Source organism: Phascolarctos cinereus, unplaced genomic scaffold, assembly GCF_003287225.1.
Source record: "Phascolarctos cinereus isolate Bilbo 61053 unplaced genomic scaffold, phaCin_HiC Scaffold_9;HRSCAF=440, whole genome shotgun sequence".
Taxonomy (NCBI): domain Eukaryota; kingdom Metazoa; phylum Chordata; class Mammalia; order Diprotodontia; family Phascolarctidae; genus Phascolarctos; species Phascolarctos cinereus.
Window position 1 is genome coordinate 14468536 of NW_027556402.1, and position 18801 is coordinate 14487336.

The window sequence follows — 18801 nt, forward strand, 5'->3', positions numbered from 1 at the left end:
TTTAAATTCTACTGTGTATATGGAAGCTCCTACTTTATTTGATATTTTAAGTTCAGAATAAAAAAAATTAAAACAAAAATTACTCCATGCCTGAGAACTTATAAACTATGTTATTGCTACCCTTAATAATCTAAGGCAATGGGATTGAGGGGAAGCTTAATGAAAAGACAACTATATAATCTTGTTATACATGCCAGTTTCACATCATCTCATGTAATGAATACTTAGTAACAAAAAAAAAAAAGAAGACAGCAGACAAGTGCAGGCAGAAAGAAGAGCATCAAACATGATGTGGTCATTTTAACCATTCATTATTAAGTAGAATCATTTCTCTTAATTTAATGCCATTAGGAGCTGGATAGTTTTTGTAACCCCATCATTCACAAGGCCAAACCCAAAGTGGAGGTGTCTGAAGACCAAGCGAAAGCGAATGGTGAACACAATGGACCAATGAATGGACAGAGTGGGACGGAAAGTAAGCCTGATGCAGCCCAGGAAAGCTCCCCGCACACTAAGCCTTCTGCTGGAGAGATGGAAGTGGACTAAGGCGTCAGGGGTCCCCGTCACGCATCCAGACAGTGCAAGTAACTGCAGGGCCCATTCTTCCCCATTGGGGACACCAACAGATGTTCCATTGTTCTTAGCCATTTTTGTCATTTGTTCTTTGCAGTAGTTTTGAAAAGTGTTTTCTATTGAGTGCACCTCTGATGTTCATTTCCAATGATTAATGCTGCTTAGGTGAAGCTTTAGCTGAATAGATTGTATACGTCAGTTTAAGCTTTCCCGATGTATCTTATATCAGACTTGCAGAATTGATAGAAAGATGGCAACAACCTACCTTATTTAAAGCTTCTCTTGTGGATAAACCTCAGCTCCTTTGTTCAGGAAAGGACACTGTATTATTGCACTACTGATGCGCAAGTGTAGATTGAATTGCATCGTTATTTTTGAAAAAAATTGGAATTGAAGTGGTTTAAAGCCATTGAAGCACTGACCTTTTTCTAGTTATTGTATTATTATAATTTAAATATTAAAACAAATAAGAGGTTAGCTGACAAACTAGTCCATCTCATTGATGTATTCAAGGTTTTCTTGTCATTGTCACACAGATGAACAAAAACATGAATTTCAAAAAGGAAACACCATTCTGAGTTGTGGTGGCACCAGCAATAGCTTTCCTTTACCAAAAACCCAGCTTTGAATTCATGCTTGCCATTTCACCTTTTCCTTTGCTAGATATGACCTGCTTTGGCTGAAGACACGCTGCTACCGCTGCTAAAATGTTAGCTTAATGACTTACTTAAGAGAATTTTCCAAGAAAATCACTTCCTAGCTAAGAGAAAAAAGGATTGCTAGCTTTAGTCGGGCTTGCTGCTTTGGTCTTGGCAACTTTCTTTAGGTGTAAACGGTACTCCGGTTTTTAAAAATGTCCAGTGAGCTCCTATTTCCAAGTGAAGGGTAAGGAGCACCATGATACTTGACTCTGCCTGTCACCCACCCACTCTTCACGTACAGGTCATGTCGTCACACTTGGGAGCACAGGGGAGCCCCTCTGCTACAGTCTTTGGAAAGTCTTGTGACTTGTGTGTAATGTAGACTTCCACATCATATAAACAGGCAAAATTAGTCTTTCTTTGATAATTTCTACCATTATGTGATCCGTTCAAAACTGGGCTCTGCGATTTGAGGCTTCTAATTTAAATTAATTGTGAAGGGGGTTCTGAGTTACCAATAGAGTATTTCCATGAACATATCTGTGCTTTTAACCATCTGACTTACCCCTAGTGGCCCAGTACTATCCCAAAGCCTAAGCTGCCAAATTCAGTGTGAACACATGTTGAAATGATTTTAACACCACAGGAAAAGCAAAGAAAAAATTTTCAGCTGTTTGAGGTAACTGTAGATATTTACATTAGGGTGATAGCACCTAGTCTTAGATAGATATACCTATGTTTAAATTTTGATTTTTTTTCCTATACCTATGCAAATCAAATGTTCTGAGCACAGTGTCTTTGGAGATATTCAGTGTTTCTCAAAATCAGTTTTCTGGAATAGGGATATTTTATTGTGACAGTTGTAGCCTGGGCTAAAATAAGTGTGTGTAGTGGCTGTGGTATTTTATGTGGGGATTTTTACTCAAACTTTCTTTTAATATTAAGTCCACACAGACTGAGGTGTTGACATCTCAGAATATCTTCCATCTTTCAAACTATCTCTTGTTTTAATCCTCTTAATGTGATTTAAGCATAACTGCTGTAGAACTATATTCGAGACAGATGGGATCGCCTGTACTTTCCATTTCTTTGTTTTGGTTTAAACTTAAGGATTGTATAAAGTAGTACCTTAAGGACATTGACTGCTGCAGCATGGAGAATTTAGTCTTCAAAAGGTAATCAAAACTGCCAGGCCAGAGTAGGAGCATGGGGCTAACCCTGGGAACCAGATAGCTACTCATGGGCTTATGGCGTGTTTTACATCCATATGTTGGGGGGGGGGGTGCATGTGCACACAGATACACGTAGCAAACATTCATGTCATCCGTGTGTGTGCACGTGCATGTCCTTATATGTATATGAAAGGCAAGCTTGTGTGTGTGTTTACACACACACACACACATATATATATATATATATATCTCTTTACCATCCTAGTCTGTAACCTTTATACTGAGTAATTCTGGATCTCTGAGTAGAGATTGAGACAGAGAGAGGTCATGACTCTTGTTAGTTAAGAATGTATTACGTTAGGTATGAAATCGTTTCTCCTAGCTTTCTGGAGGATGATGGAGCCCTGCACCACCAGTCACTAGTCCTTTTGTTTTTAACCCAAAAGTTTATTATGTGGGCCCTCTTCCTATAACTTTATTGGCACTTAGAGACTATTTAGTAAAATGTTTTTGGCTCTCTTATTTAAATTATCCATAATATAGAGATATTTGTAATGCATAGTGAGATAGGTTCATGTATAGTTTAAGACAAGTAATCCAATGTGCTTTTTCATTTCTGTACTCTATGCTAGAGAATACTGTCAAAATAAAGATGAATCTACTATTTAAAAGATATGTTATTTAGTAAAAAAAAAAAGATAGCAAAATTGTCTAATTAAAACTTAAAAAGCAGTCAGTCTAAGAACTTTTAAAACTAGAATTAATGAGAAAACTTATTATTTGGGTTATTTTGGCTTTTAAAAAAATTCCAACTGATAGCCAATTTCCCCTAGTGGTTATTAGGAAGCTGGGAGTGGAGGGGCACGGAGCCAGAATGGAGCAGGAAAAGATGAGAGAACACATCTGAAATGACTGTAAGTCTTTGAAATCGACTGCATTGAGAACACCCCCAAAAGAGGTGCCGTGGAGAACAGGGCAGTCTGAGCTATTAACAGAGTTTGAAAAATCAAAGGATCAGCCTTTCCTATAAGGAAGGGGGGGATAATAATCTCCCTTTGGTTTGTTTACAGGAAAATTGTAAGGGCAATGCAATACATTATGTTGTTTTCTCCACAGAATGGTATTCTATATTAAAATTCTTCGTTTGTGTGGCTTTTGAGATGATCCTAAGAAACTTTGTTAATTTTCCATAAAGGAGTACAGATGTGATGGTATTCTAGGTTAATTATCAAGGGAACACCCCCTGGGGGAAGACAATGTTTAATTTATGAGGGATCAAACCTCTAGGGGAGGAAAATGTTCTTTATTAGAAAACCCTAGGGACCCTGTTATCAGTACTATAAAAGTAAGGCATTAAAGCACTCAAGATAGCCTATTTAAAGACAGTAAGATATTGTTCTGTTCTATTCTATTATTTCTGTTTAGCTCTTTTTAAACATGGCTATCCTATTTTTAAGTGTGCTTTCCCCAATCAATATAAATTATTTTGAAGGCCTGCATCCTGTTATCCTATTAGAATTTGTTCTGAGCTTGTCTTTTAGTTAAGGTTGGTAGTCAACAGATACTTGTATAGTTTTTATGATAAACTTAACATGTTTATACATATTTCCTTGCTTGTCAGGAATAAATCCTTACATAAAACCCATAACATTTTATAAAGTTAGAAACCAAATGAATATTGATAGACAGTAAACAAAAATGAATTTGTTTCCCCCGCCCTTCTACATCTGTCTGAAGTTTTTCTGCCTTTGGCTTTGCTTGCTTTTCTTGTTTTGTTTTGTGTATTTGGAATTACTTGTGTACACACATATGTTCATGTAGTAAGGGCATATACAGTTAGACTTCTGCTCAGTCTACAAATATTAAAGCCATTATGTTATATTGTGGTAGAGTAGATTTTGAACATTTTATGAATTTAATAGGAAAAAGGTGTAAACTTATCATATTTTTAGCAGATATGGTATGCTAATACTTTATATTTGACGTTGTTTGTAGTGTTTTTAAAATTCAGTGTTTATGAAATTTGGTTCTGTGGCATTTAACTAGATAGATGCATAGGTGTTAGGCTTGTTTAAGCCCTTATACTTTTTAATCATTGGACTTTCCAGAATGTTTTTGTTTCTTAGCTTTGGTGAGTTGATGCAGTTTAAATCAGTAATCACTTTTTAAAGTGATTTTTAAAACCTTTAAAAGAATTTCAGTTCTAATGCATTTTGCCTTCTCTGATTACATTACGGTTTTGTCATAATTATAATTTAGAAAATTGCTTATAAAACAAGTGGTAAATTTCAGAAATTAAATTTAATTAAATTCTTTTCTGGCCAACAGCTGGATTGAGCATTCATTCTGCAATAGTTACTTCTGGTCTAATCTATAGAACAATAACCGTAATACTAATAAATTTCCAAGAAAACTTTTTCACAAAAAAAGTAGCTCAGTGGAAATACTGACTTCCCTTCCCCCAAATCATCAAGTCCAAAAGAGCTGCCTTAGCTATTTCACTACGAATTTTCACTTAAAGTAACTTTACATAAAGCTTTTCTTTGTATACTTAGAATAGGAATAAACCTTTAAAACTCTGGTTTTATCATAATAACCAAATATGGTCTTTCCAAAATGACTTATTGCTGGCTTCAAATTAAGGGCACATCTTAAGATGTAATTGTGGCAAAGTTGCAGCAGGCAACTGTATGAAGTGTGGCAGGAGGAAAAAAATGTTTTACCATCAATTTGCAAGGAATCTGTACACATATGGGTCAGCAATGGCAATCTGTAGACATTTGACAAGTCTTACTATAAGTAGGATTTCCATTGACTCACCAGAATGTGAAAGAAGGATTTTGATTAATTTCTATTAAAAACCCAAGGAGTAAAAGGTGAAGTGATCAGTAAACCTTTGAGGTCCTATGTACTTTGATTCTTTCAACTTTACTATTATACCAACTAATCAGATGGCCAGTCCAGGAAAAAATAGAGCATTTACATAATATCTTTTTCATTTTCTTTCACAAGCCACTTGTTCTTCAAACAGCTCCTGTTATACCCAACCCATAGTAGTTTTGTGGGTTCTCAAATGCAGTTGTGCGCTTTAGAAATGGAAATACTATCTATTTATTCCATTATATTTATTCTTTTGCTATACATAGCTTTTTTTTTAGTCCTTCCCAACTCCAGGATCTTATTGAAAATGGTTTTCATTTTTAAAGAATTTTGCGTATGTGTTTTGTTTTTTTAAGGTTATCATCCCTTTTGGGGGCTTTTGTTTTCTTTTGTTTTGCTTTTATTCTCTCCAGTTTCCTTTTTTTCACATACTGGGTAATGTGCTAATATCCAGTTACTCTCATGAATAATTTACTTAGCCTTAGTATCACATTTTTCTTTCTAACTCCTTTTCCATTCATCCTTTCCTCAGGTTTCTGCTGTTGCTTTTTTGCTCACATTCTCCATTATAAAAATAATCTTTGTGTCCCAGTATGTAATATTCCTAGAATGTACGAAGACAAGTAATAGATGTACAGAGATTTTTCTTTCACAGTCTGATCTTTAAATGCTTTAAAGCTGCTTTGATCTAAGAGGAATAAAATTTCTGTATCTATTATATGAAAGAACCAATGTCCCAGGTTTGGTTGATTGGTTTTGTTTGTTTGTTTGTTTTTTATTTTGTTTTGTTTTTAATTTAAAAAAGTAAAAATGTTTAAAAAATGTAGCAGTCAAAACTCAAGTAGTCACTTAAATTACTCTGCACTTCTTCTGCATAGGTGTTGTAAGTCCTGATTGCTTGCCTAGTCCCTAAGAAACTGCAGGTTTAAAACTTGGTTTTGCTTCTAAAAGGGCTCATTGGCTAATTGTTTTTTCCTTTATTAAATTCAAGAGCTGTTTTGCAACCTAGAATATAAAAGGCAGAAATTTATTAGAAATAGAGATGAGTATAAATGAATTTGGAAGACATTTTTCCCAAATAATTGACATTATCATTTTTCCTTATGACCAGTCACAAGAGAAAAATCTTTTTTTTTTTTAAATAAGCATCACAAGTTACTCATTTGGGGGTTTTTGTTTACATTGTTAACTGCAATTATAATCGTCCTATCCTTTTTGGCAGCTTAATATATACTCATGTGTTTTTTTTCCCTGTGGAAAAGGAAGATGTCAGTGTTGCTCTTGGTTCTTTGTGGAACATGAGTCAGCCAGCAATCTGAGAGGGTAAACATGGGAAGCATTTTGATACGCCTTGCCTGAATTTGTAAGAAGCAAGAAGACATCTCATTTGAAAGCACTTGCTTTTATGATGATGACAGCTTGATAAAGCTCCCGTGGTGCCATCTGTGTGTTTGGCAGAGATGCATTGCAGAGCCTGTGTTAAGAACCTTCCCGTGGAAAATGATTTGTGACGAGTAGCCTGATGATGATAGCAGTGTCAAAACTGGCAAGCTGTTTATTACCGTCTGCAGTTCACAAGAGTGAGAAACGTACACGCTGTCAGGCCCTCGTGTAACTGATTGTAATGGAGAATAACCAATATGTGGACGATTAATTTTGCCTACTTGATATGTCATTTTTATTTAATTAACCTTACTATGAAAGGTACACGCCCAGTCTCGTATTTCTGACAGAATCCAGGTACCAGGTTTGTTTGGAAGATTTTGATGGTAAAAGTATCCTATTTCATATGAGGCTATTTATTAAATATTTTGTCAATAAATATACTGGCAAAATAAAACTTGGGACTACAGTGTTTCTAAAAACTAAAAGAAGGATTAACATATAAATGAATCCTTAAACTTTTGGTAGTTTCCTAATAGGATAGCAAACTATTAAACATTGATGTGCGTAGTCACTATTATACTCTACCTGCCCAGTCTTATTTCCTGTCTCTTCTAGAGTATTCATGATGCCTTTGTGAATTCTACTTTGTTTTTGTTTGTGTGTAAACTGTAGGATTATGGCTGTACTTCCAGATAGATTATCATAAGCCAGTGAATTTTGAAATTTCTGTTAGGTGTTTTCCTTTCTACATTGAAAACATACATATTCTGTGGGATTGAGATAGAGGGAACTCAAGGATGTGCAGAGGTGCTCTCAATGTTGTATCTCAACCTTGCTGCTGCTATTTATAATATTTGAAAAATATTTCTCCATATTGGTATTATCTTGTTAACAAACTGCTGTGCTTACAATAAATTGTTGTTTGAATTAGCAAGGATACAACCACCAAATACGATTTTGGAGTGCTTTTTATACATACATCTATCACGTTTTTTAAAACAGTAAATTATGTGACTAACAAACTTACGTGTGGTATTTAGGGTCTGTTCATGACAGGAATGGGTACGGCTGTCTTGTCCAGCCTGCTCTTTGTGAAGCCACAGGGTTGTGGCTATTTACCCTGTCTCAGTAGTAGTACTTCTTCCTTAGAGTTGATAAGTGGTTAATGCTAAGGGAATCTGCATAGAACTGACCCTCGTCAGAGCCCCTTGATGGAGGTGGAAAAGGAGCTGGTCACCTTCTTGTTTGTTTGTTTTTTGTTTTTGGGGGGGGGTTTGTTTGTTTGTTTTGGCTAGGCAGTGGGGTTAAGTGACTTGCCCAGGGTCACACAGCTAGTAAGTGTTGTGTGTCTGAGGCTGGATTTGAACTCAGGTCCTCCTGACTCCAGGGCCAGTGCTCTATCCACTGCGCCACCTAGCTGCCCCACTTTCTTGTTTTAAATAACCTTTTCTTTGCCTTGGAAATCGTGAAATCTCCCTACACCTCCCCATCCATTTTTTATAATCCTGTCATCATTTCCTTTTTGGGACTCCTTTAGATGTGGAATCCCAAAAACTTGAGAAACCTGAAGTTTTCACTCTGATGCAGAAAGAGACCACATAGGTGCTCTGGCTTCAACCCTGCACTTTGCAAACAAGGGCATGTGAGGCCCAGAGAGGGCAGTTTGTCCAGTAGTAGGACTCCGAATCCAGCATTGCGCAAGTCTTTGGAGGACTTTGGAACAATGTCCTATCTTTTTTTTTTCTTTAGTATTTTATTTTTTCCCCAATTACATATTTGGAAAATGTTTTAGCATCATTTTTACAAGATTTTTGAGTTCTAAATTTTTCTCCCTTCCACCCCCTCTTCTGAAAATGGTCTAGGCAGTCTGATATAGTTTATACATGTGCTATCATATAAAACATTTCCATATTCATCACAGTTGTGGAAAAAGAGAAAGATCTAAAGGAAATAAAACCATGAGAAAGAACAAAGTCAGTGGAAAAAAAATATGCTTCAATCTGCATTCTGAGTCCATCAGTTCTTTATCCGGATGTGGATAGCATTTCCCCTGTCTTGTAAGTACATTTCATCAAAGTATGTTAAAAATATATATCTTAACACCTTCTGGGAGTTTTCAAAGAGTCTTATAGCATCATCAAGTAGTATTGGGTCCCACCATAGATGACATCTGCCCTTCTTCTCAGGCTTTATTACTAAGTTCAGAAAATTCCATCACTAGAAGGTTGGCTATTAGGTTAAACCTCAGAAGAGGGAGATGCCTAGAGTGATGAAATGTCAGATATCTTGAAGCATTAAAATTCATTATAATGACTTTGGGTATTATTTTAGCTCTTTAAACTCTCAAACATTTAGCTTTCTATTCTGCTACTCCTTATGTAGTCATTCAGTCTCCATCTTAAAATATTTGTCATTTCTTTAGGTCATATAGCCTTTTTCTTACTTGGTTTAATTCTTAAGCATATATGTTACTAATTTGATTAGTAATTTTTTAAAGTATTGAAGTCATGATATAAATGCAGTATATGCCTTAAAAAGTTTAGGCAGCTAGGTGGTGCAGTGGATAGAGCACCGGCCCTGAAGTCAGGAGGACCTACATTCAAATCTGTCCTCAGACCAAACACTTGACACTTACTAGCTGTGTGACCCTGGGCAAGTCACTTAACCCCCAATACCTAAAAATAAAAATGAAAAGTATAAAAAGCTTGTTTCATAAATTCAAAAAACACCCCCAAATTAACAAAAATTCTTTTCTGTCTGCTAATCTAACTTTTAAAACTTATGGCCAAGTCCAAAAGGATAATTTACTGTTAACTTTTGCTGCAAAAAGTTCATTTAATGAGTTATCTGATGCCAATGAGTATTTGGTTGCTGGATCAGCCTTCATTCCTAAGTTTACCATTACCATGCTTATTTCAACCTATAGACCTGGTTTACTGTACCAGTAGGGAACATCTCATCTTCTTTGGATGCACTCATCATTTCATCATGGAAATGAACTCACATGAAGAATCAATCCCCAGCCTTTAGTTTGCTTTTGGTGCTCCTTTTACCTGCTGTTTTTTCTTCTCCTATCTAAAATGAGGAAGTTAAAAGTATAAAAATTCATTTCAGCATTTAATAATTGAGTTTTATAGTGTATTTCTCATCAACAAAGCATCATAAGTTCATCAAAACTAGTGAGTAGTTTTCTGTTCATTGAAAAAAACTAGATCAACGTTTAATTTCTTTCCCAGAGGCCCTAGTCAGTGTGAGACTTTTAACAGAAGACTAATTACTGCACTGCTTTTCAATACCACTTGAGTGGCCAGTGTTTACCAGAGGCCTTAATAGACTACCATTGTTAACTGTGACTTGAACTTGATGGGATGTCTCTGTCTCTGTCACTCTCTTCCTGTTACAGACACACACACACCCCCCAAGTGTAAATTGGTCATAGAAATAATTATAACTCACATGAAAACTTTTTCCATTGTTCTTTTAAAATGACGTTAGCTCATGTACAGCTCAGGTGGCACATCTATGATGCCTATTTCCCCAAGAAAGATTCTGAGACTGGGAAGCGACTTGTCCAGCAGTATTGGTGGTACTCATGTGTGAAGACTGGGCCACGTGAATCGCCTCAGATCCAGCCCTTTATTCACTTTGTCACGCTGCACCTCGGAAACAAAATGGTGATTAGTTATCTCCATTTTCACACTAACTGCTTGGTAGGGCAGATGTGACAACCTTCAAAAGGTTGTGAGCTTTTGGAATCGATTCCTATAGAAGAAAAATCACTTTTATGGCTTCTCTTTTAATAATGGTCTATATGTCCATTTATTTTAGTTGGAGTCCTGCCAAGGGAGTGTGAAATGTGGTCTGCTTGAGTAATTGCATTTCTTTAAGACCCTTCCAGTCAGCCAAGACTCACTGACCCTTGGATATGCATATATTGTTTCCCTTCATTGTGTGGCATGATAGCTAACCCTTTGAAAAATTCTATTCTGATGTTTTGCTGTGATGTGGAAATGACCCTGGAATTTTGAAGACTGCTTTAGAATGCAGGCACTGACAGATTTTACCAAGCTGCAGAGTCTTCACATTGGGCAGCTAGAATAGCCTTTCATTCAAGGACCAGCCACAAACAAGCTCAGAGGCTCATCACTAGTGAATTTTTTTTGTTCACAGCAAGGCATGCAAGACCAGAGACCCAAGAACATGAAGCGTCTTGGTGTGTATTGTTGAAAGGGAAGCCCCACAAATAAGTTCCTCGAAAGCATAGCATGTCCCCTCCACCAGCTATGATAAAGGAAAGAAAACCGGATGATTCTTCTGTTAGGTACGGGTGATTTCTAGGGCTCCGTCTTTGGTCCTTCCTCCTTCCCTGCACCGTAACCACGCTGGAAAGCTCATTCACTCTCACCCCTTCATGCTGATGACTCCCAAACATGTCTCTTCCCTGAAATCACAGCTGAGCTGAAATGCTTCAGTTCTTAGTATATCAAGGGCAGCTCCACTTGTATTGGTGGCAACTGTAGAGTGAATGGGTATGAAGCCCAGCACATCGACTTTGTATCTCTCCCTGCCCCAACCAAAAGTGGCCTGGCTGTTAGTCTAGACTTTCCCAACAGGAATCTTTCCTTTATCACTGGGTCCTTAATAAATGCCTGTTGACTATAAATGACTCATTCCCGTTCTCCTGTAGGGTTTGATTTCTGCTTGCCTTCCCTTACTCCCTTTTTTTTGGGGGGGGGGCGCTTTTTGGTGAGGCAAACAAGGTTAAGTGACTTTCCTAGGGTCACACAGCTAGTAAGTGTCAAGTGTCTGAGGCTGGATTTGAATTCAGGTCGTCCTGACTCTTAAGGCTGGAGCTCTGTCCACTGCACCACCTTGCTGCCCCCTTACTCCTAATTTTTAGAACATCTCGGGTTAGTTAATGCAGCAGTCTTTGAGTTTCTCCTTTGTGTATAACTGCCAAACTGATCTCCCCAAAATATCACTTTAATCATGTAACTCCCTTAAGTTACTACCACAGTCTCTTCTGCATGCTTCTCAAGCCCTTAAAACATAACATTACCGTGGATTTCACCCATAGATTAGTTGCATTCCATCTAACCACACTTAGGCAGCTCATGAACATATTCCAAAACAGTGGTTTCCTCACTGTCCTGGGCATGCACCACACTAATTTCTGCAACCCAATGTGTGCTGTTTTTCCCAAATCCAATTTCCTGAATGAATCTTTCACATACTGTGTGAAAGCACATAGCATAATGTAAGATGGACAGGTGCTTGATGATACAAACTTTAAAAAAAAGGATTTCCACCTTCAAAAGCAGTTTATAACAAGTCTGGAAAAAAAGTAATCTTTGGGTATTGGGCAGTTAGGCCTAGAAAGGGTTTTTTGTTCGTTTGTTTTTAATTGCCATCTTCCTCTATTTGTAGTTCCTTTTTGCTTTTAAATTTTCTCTCATTGTTATTTTTTCTAATTTTTCAGTCTCATAAGAAATGTCCTTTGCAAACATGCAGAAATATTTTCTACACAACATGCAGAAATATTTTCACTGGGTATCAGGATCTTTTCAGGAAAGGATTTTATACTTACTAACATTAGGAGGAAAAGTAAATTATGCATAGCAAAAGGCAAAAATCTCATTTGTAAGAGTTCTAGGACCTTCTAAAAAAGTCATCAATGGAAACAGAATATAAGTTGAATATTTTCGATGCCTTAGTTCTAGCCATATGAAGTTTTTTTGTGAAACAAATGATGTCAAAATTAGAGCCAACAAATCAGTAAGTGAGGATGGAGATAAGTAAACCGTCGTCATGGACAACAAAATAACTTTGTACTGCATGAAGCAGATTCCAAACCTTCTTAGACCGCCAGCGTGATAAGAAACCTCTCAGAATAACTTAGAAAGGTTTGTCAGAGTAGGCCCAGTTTTGGCTGAAAGCTGTTGAAAGACTTAAATACATATACACACTTTCAAATAAAGAATAAAATAGGAATCTGGGTTTAAAACAGCTTTCAGTTGAATTCTGTCCCTAGGTAAACCTATTATTTGATTCAAATGATAATATGCTAAGTGCCTGCTATGTGCAAGGTTAAAACATGCTGACAGCACTCCTCGTGTTTCTGCACCCAACCTCCAAGACACAAGGGAAGGAATAAATGGGTTGTAATGGTCTGAAGAACAGATAAGGGAGTTGTTGCAGTTACGCACTTATTGTGATTTAAGGACGAGTCAGACCCTTTTTTCTTGACAGTAAAATGTAGGCATGTTCATCTAAGGTCTTTTCCAGTTCTAAAATTTCAAGATTGTCATAGCTCAAGTGCTGTTTTTTATGTTAAAACATCAACAAGTTCATCAAAATGCCTCTTCTTAGGGCCCAGCACCAGCCCAGATGGCTATCAGTCAGCTCCTGTCTGCAGCTTCTGCTTGATTTCAGCCCAGACTGACTTTGTTTTGCTTTTCAGTGACTTCTCTAAAAAATAAAATAATACTCTAGACTATTCTGAAAAATCACGTTTGGCACAGTCAATAAAAATTTTATTAAGTACCTGTTATATGCCCAGGCACTGTGCCAAGTGTGGAGTATGGGCAAGAATATACCCTCGAACTCAATCAAATAGGGGAGACAGCACGTGAAGGATTATGTACAAATGAGTTATATGGAGGATAAACAGGAAATAACCAACAAAGGAAAAGAACTAGGATTTAGAGGGATTGGGAAAGGTCTCCTGTGGAAGGCAAGACTGAAGCCAGAAGACAGAGATGAGGAGGGAGAATACTTGAGAGATGAGGACTCTTGGTGACTGGACTGCAGGATGGCCACGGAGTGGTGAGAGGTGGGTGAGGCAGGCACACCCACCAGCAGCTGCTGCTGCAGTGGTCCAGGTGTGAAGTAATGAGGCTCTGTTCTAGACTAGACTAGGGTCAGTGTTAGAGGAGAGAAGGCAGATGTTGCAGAGGTGAAAACCGGCCTTCGAAACAGCTTGGAAAAGGGGGTGAGAGTGGAATCTAAGTTGGGAACCTGAAGGACTCAGGATGGTGTTGCCTTCTACAGTAATGGAGGTGGGGCAGGGGTGGATTTAGGGGCAAAGACGACCACAATCTGGAACTGCTTCCCCCACATTGCTGCTAGCACAACACCCTGTGGGCAGTGGACACCTCCTTCCCAGGGAGGATGTGAAGGCATCATTGGGAGGCGCACCACTTTTTTTCTGAGGTTGAAGTAAAAATGTCTACCCAGCCCTCACCAAAGGGGGACGGAGGGCTCTCTCATGGAGTGAGGATCTATCTTCTCTTCTACCTCCCCCAACCTCAGACCCCTCCACGGACCTTCAGGAAGGGAGGGGTCCCAGCCAGTGGGCTATGGAACACTAGCAGTTGGTGTTAGAGAGCCATTTTTCACGACCTGATTAGGGTCAGTGACTAGTAAGAAAATGTCATCTCTTCTGTGGCCCTGATGTTCCTGGTACCAATCCTGTTCATGGTCACCATATGGACCTGATTGTTTAGACCCAGGACTTGGTCTTTCCAAAGGGTAGGGGACCTGGGATTTCTGGTCTTCCTTCTCCCCTATCGCCATTCCTTCAGGGGCTGTTTTGTTTTAGCTATATTTCCATTTTAGCTTTTCTTTTTCTCCTTTGGTGCTGCCTATATCAAGCATCTTGAATTATGGGAGCCAAGACTGACCACTAATAGTCATTTAAGTAGCACAAAGTCCTTAAGAACAGTGGGGTCAAACTCAAATAGAAATGGGCCACACAGAGACAGAAAACCAAAATTAACATTATCTATGTTGTGGTATATTTTTACTTATTTTGTTAAATATTTTTCAGTTACGTTTTCATCTGCTTCTGGCAGCACCTGAGATTTCAAATGCTGCTTGTGAGGAAACCTGACGGGGTAGAATATAGTGGGAGCAAGCTCCTCACCCCTGCCTCCAAGCACGTTAGGCTAGTTGTTTCTTAACAATTATTTAAATCATAAAGACCTGACTGGCTCAGGGAACTAATTAAATTATTGATCTCACTTCCTGGTCACCTGAGTATAAAAAGTAGCCATGGGGATGCTTCAAAGGATTCTCTGATGCTTGGCTGGAGGACCACAATGGGCAGTTCAGGCAGAGGAGCTTCTCAGTTCAATCAACTTAGGGTGACCTCAGTGTAGATCCTTGCCTAATATTTTTATCCTGCTATGGTTAAGTAAATTCCTTTCTGAAGCCTCTGAATGACTAGGAGCAAGTCCTTTCCACACTGAACAAAAAGTACCAGACAACTGGCCTGAGGCAAAATCAGCTCAGAATTTAATTGGAATAACAAGAACTCCCTGTGTGGCAACTCACTCCACAGAGGCTGAACAGCAATTTTTACGTAAGTTATAGTTTTTGAGGATTGCTTTGAAGCACAAAAGATTACTGCCCACAGTCATTACAGGCAATAGTAGGCATCGAGGTGGCACAATGGATACAAGTAGTGGGCCTGGAGTCTGGAAGACCCAAGTCCAAATCTGGCCTCAAGACAGTTGTGTGACCCTGGGCAAGTCATTTAACTATTCTGTCTACTAGTTTCCTCAACTGAAAAAGGAGATAACAACACCCACCTCCCAAGGTTGCTGGGAAGACCAAATAAGATAGTATAGGCACTTAAATGCTCATTCCCTTCCTTCCTCTCATTGGAGCCTGTCTGCCTTTTAAAATAGTTTTACGTTACTATAATCATTGTGTGTTATCTTTTAAATTCTGCCAACTGTTCTGAATCAGTTCACTTGCTGTTCATCCTCATTCAGTAGAAGACAAATGACCTCAGCAGGGTGAGGTCTGACTTTCATATGAATTGGATTTAAGTGAGGCAGAGCTTTGAAAAGTCATCAGCCACACTCTATCCTCCAGTCATCAGAGTCCAAAGTCAAGACAAAAGTCAAAATGACTGGTGATGAGCCCAAGATGAAATGTGCAGTTTGGGGAAGAGCTATTCATCCGAAGCAACAGGGAAACGCTGGAAGTTTCTGAGCTGGAGTCTAACATCCATCCAGAAAAATCAAGAAGCCTGTGCCAGGCACCATACTAGGCACTGAGGGATAGATCACAAATGCAAAATTAGTCTAGTCTCTGCTGTCAGGGAGCACATGCTCCTGGGTGATACCAGTTCTCAGATCAAAGCTGGGTCTCCTGCATCCAAAGCCAGAGCTGTTTTTGCTACACACCATGCTGCCTCTTTTCAAAATGTAAATTTCACAAACATGGTAGTAAAGCATTTACTATGCACAGCCCACGTGTGGCTTGATAAAGGGGAAGATCAGTGAATATACTTTCCACACAGCACACTGCTAACAGAGACCAAGGGCATGAAGAGAAAAAACTGCTTATTTTTCCTTTAACGAAATGACTTCAATGGATCTCTGAGCTCATGGGTGATTCAGGTACTACCAAAACATGACCTTCCAAATAAAAAATTTTAAAGAAAAAAAGCTTGGTTCACTGTCCCTTTCTATCTGCCGATAGAAACAGATATCCAAGAGGTTAGATTCAGACCCTGGCATATGGCAAGAGTTACATAAATTAACTAGGTGTCTGCAGGCTAAAAGGCAACAGGAGTGAGCTGGAGCTACCTAATAGTAAGTGGACATCTTGAACAAGCATTTAAGAGCCCATCGTGTGTCAGGCACTATGGATACCAGGATAAAAAAAGTTCTCAACTTCAGGAAACTTTATTTTATCATTCAAAGTAGGTGCAGTAACCAAAAGTAATGAGAAAAGAGACGGTGGCAGCTGGGGATCAGGAAAGGCAGATGGGCTCTGGACTGAGCTCTGTAGGAAGAGGTCAGTGGAGGCAGCGGTGCTGCCAGGCTTTGGGAGGGATGGAGTGGTGTTGGGGAGTGGACCAGCCTGTTCAAAGGCTTGGAGTGGGACAGAGAATGTTGAATCCTAAGGAACAGCAAAGCCAGCTATGTGACCTTCAGCAAATCACTTGTCCTCTCTGGGAAAATTGTGTCCTTACTGTGAAATGAAGTAAATGCAACTCCAAAGTCCCTTCTGGTCCCAAATCTTGTCATCCTAAAACCAGCATTTAAGGGCTGACTCATGAGCCTACCACCCAAATTCAGAGGCAGCAAATCCAAGAAATTGTACACGTGCTGAAGCACAACCGAAGAAAAGGCAAACTTGAGGATACTGGCTGTTGCAAGCATACATTTTCTTTAGTTAGCAACTTTGTCTAAAAAAAAACATCCTTGCAATTGGGGAATGGCCGAACCAGTTGTGGTATATAAATGCAATGGAATGCTATTGTGCTATAAGAAATGATGAGCAGGCGGACTTCAGAAAAACCTGGAAAGACTTGTACGGTCTGATGCTGAGTGAAGTGAGCAGAGCCAGGAGAACGTTGTATACAATAATAGCCACGTTGTGTGATGACTAATATTGACAGACCTAACCCTTCTCAGCAATGCAAGGATCTAAGACATCTCCACAAGTCTTATGATGGAAAACGCTCTCCACATCCAGAGAGAGAACGATGGAGTCTGAATGCAGATCGAAGCAGCCTACTTGCTCTTTGTTTTTCTTTCGTGGTGTTTTGTTTCCTCTTTCTGGTGGTTCCTTCTATTGGTTCTAATTCTTATTTACAACATCACTAATGCCCAGCCTCGCTTTGACGGCAACGGGAGGAATTTTTCAAAATTCAAAAGCTTGTGGAAGTGATTGTTGATAAATAAAAATAAATTAAAAATTAAAAAGAGAAAAGACACCCTTCTGAGGGAGTCTTGGTGCCCGAAGGAAGCAAGTTCAAGTTGTCCTCTGAAACACGTACGAGCCAGAGACCCCAAGTCGCTTAATCCTCAAGCCCCCGGGCTCCTCTCAAACTTATTAGCTAAGGTTCCCCACATGTTATGCATGGATCCCCAAGCGCTTCTCGGCTTCCTCCTCAGGGCCAGGCCTTCACAAGCTCACGTCCTCCCGGGGCTCTAGGGATGGCCCAAGGCAGAACCGGCACGTGCGGCGCGGCACTGGGCGGGCCTCCGGGCAAGCTCCTCGAGGCCAGGGGCCGCCCCTCTTCGGCCGTCTCCGTTCGTCCCGATCCAGCCCGGCCGCTGGACCCGGACGGCTCCGGGGGACAAAGTGAGGCTGGAGCCCTTGCACAGCCCTGCCTCGCTGACGCCACGACGTCACGCTCCTCTTGTAGAAGGGAGGACGCACACCGCAGGCGCTTAATAAATGCTGCCTGAATGACTGAGGGGGAAACCTCGACACACAGGAGGGGCAACAAGGCAAACCGCCCAGCCGTTCTGCTGCGCTGAGGCCGCAGGGCGCTGCCCTGGCTCTTGAGTTCCCCTGACCTGCGTGACCTCAGACAAGCCCCTGCACGTCTCTGGGCCTCAGTTTCCTCCTCTGTCAAAACGAGGGGACCAAGGAATACTCAGTAAGCCCTTAGGAAGCCCCGCCTTTAGGCGCCTACGTGCGCCAGGCGCTCAGAGTGACAATCGGGGAGCCCCAGCTGGGGCCGGGCTGGACGGGCCACGGGCAGCCCGCTCACTCGCCCGCCGAGCAGACGCCGCCGAGGCCGAGAGCAAGCCGGACGCGAGAGGCCGCACGCATGCGCGCTCCGGGCCTCCCGCCGGGGCCGCGCCCCGCGCGCTTACGTCAGCGCGTACGCGCCCAGCCTCGCTTTGACGGCAACGGGCGGAATTTTTCAAAATGGTTCTGTGGCTGTGCCGCCCAGCTCCTGGCGGGACCTCGGAGGTGGCCGTGCCGCTGCTGCCACCGCCGCCACCGCCGCCGCGCGGAGCGGCGGCCTAGAGAGCCGAGCCTGATGGGCGCCGAAGGCGGCCGGCTGCCTGGAGCGCCGCTTCCGACGGACTGCGGGAAGGAGCGAGCCCGGCTGACGGGGGTGACAGCCCAGAAACATGGCGGCTTACATCGGGGAGAAGATAGAGGTGGGAGCAGAGGACGGGGACGGTGCGAAAGGCCGCGGCGAGAGCTCTGGGCCGGGCGGGCAGGGTCCGGGGCCTGGGCGGGCCCGCGGGAGAGGCCACTTAAGTGAGGCGGGGGGGGAGGGGCGGCTTCAGGCGAGACCACTTCCGAGGAGGCGGGGGACGGCGGGGGCCAGACCACTTCCGAGGGGGCGGGGGGCAGGGGGAGGAGTGTGGACCAGACCACCTCCA

General features: G+C 40.9%; 1 protein-coding gene across 2 annotated transcripts in view; it reads left to right on the forward strand.

Moving 5' to 3' along the window:
- The window catches only part of HSPA4L (heat shock protein family A (Hsp70) member 4 like), a 64053-nt gene extending 56451 nt beyond the window's left edge, over positions 1–7602 (forward strand). Inside the window, exons 19-20 of one of the 2 annotated variants that reach the window (XM_020988567.2) lie at positions 352–584; positions 6529–7602. In XM_020988567.2, the coding sequence (XP_020844226.1) occupies positions 352–546 (195 nt within the window). In that variant the 3' untranslated portion in view covers positions 547–584; positions 6529–7602. Of the gene's footprint in view, positions 1–351 lie in introns of both variants that reach the window. The other variant, XM_078148369.1, reaches the window with a different exon arrangement.
- Positions 7603–18801: the final 11199 nt, after the last annotated feature.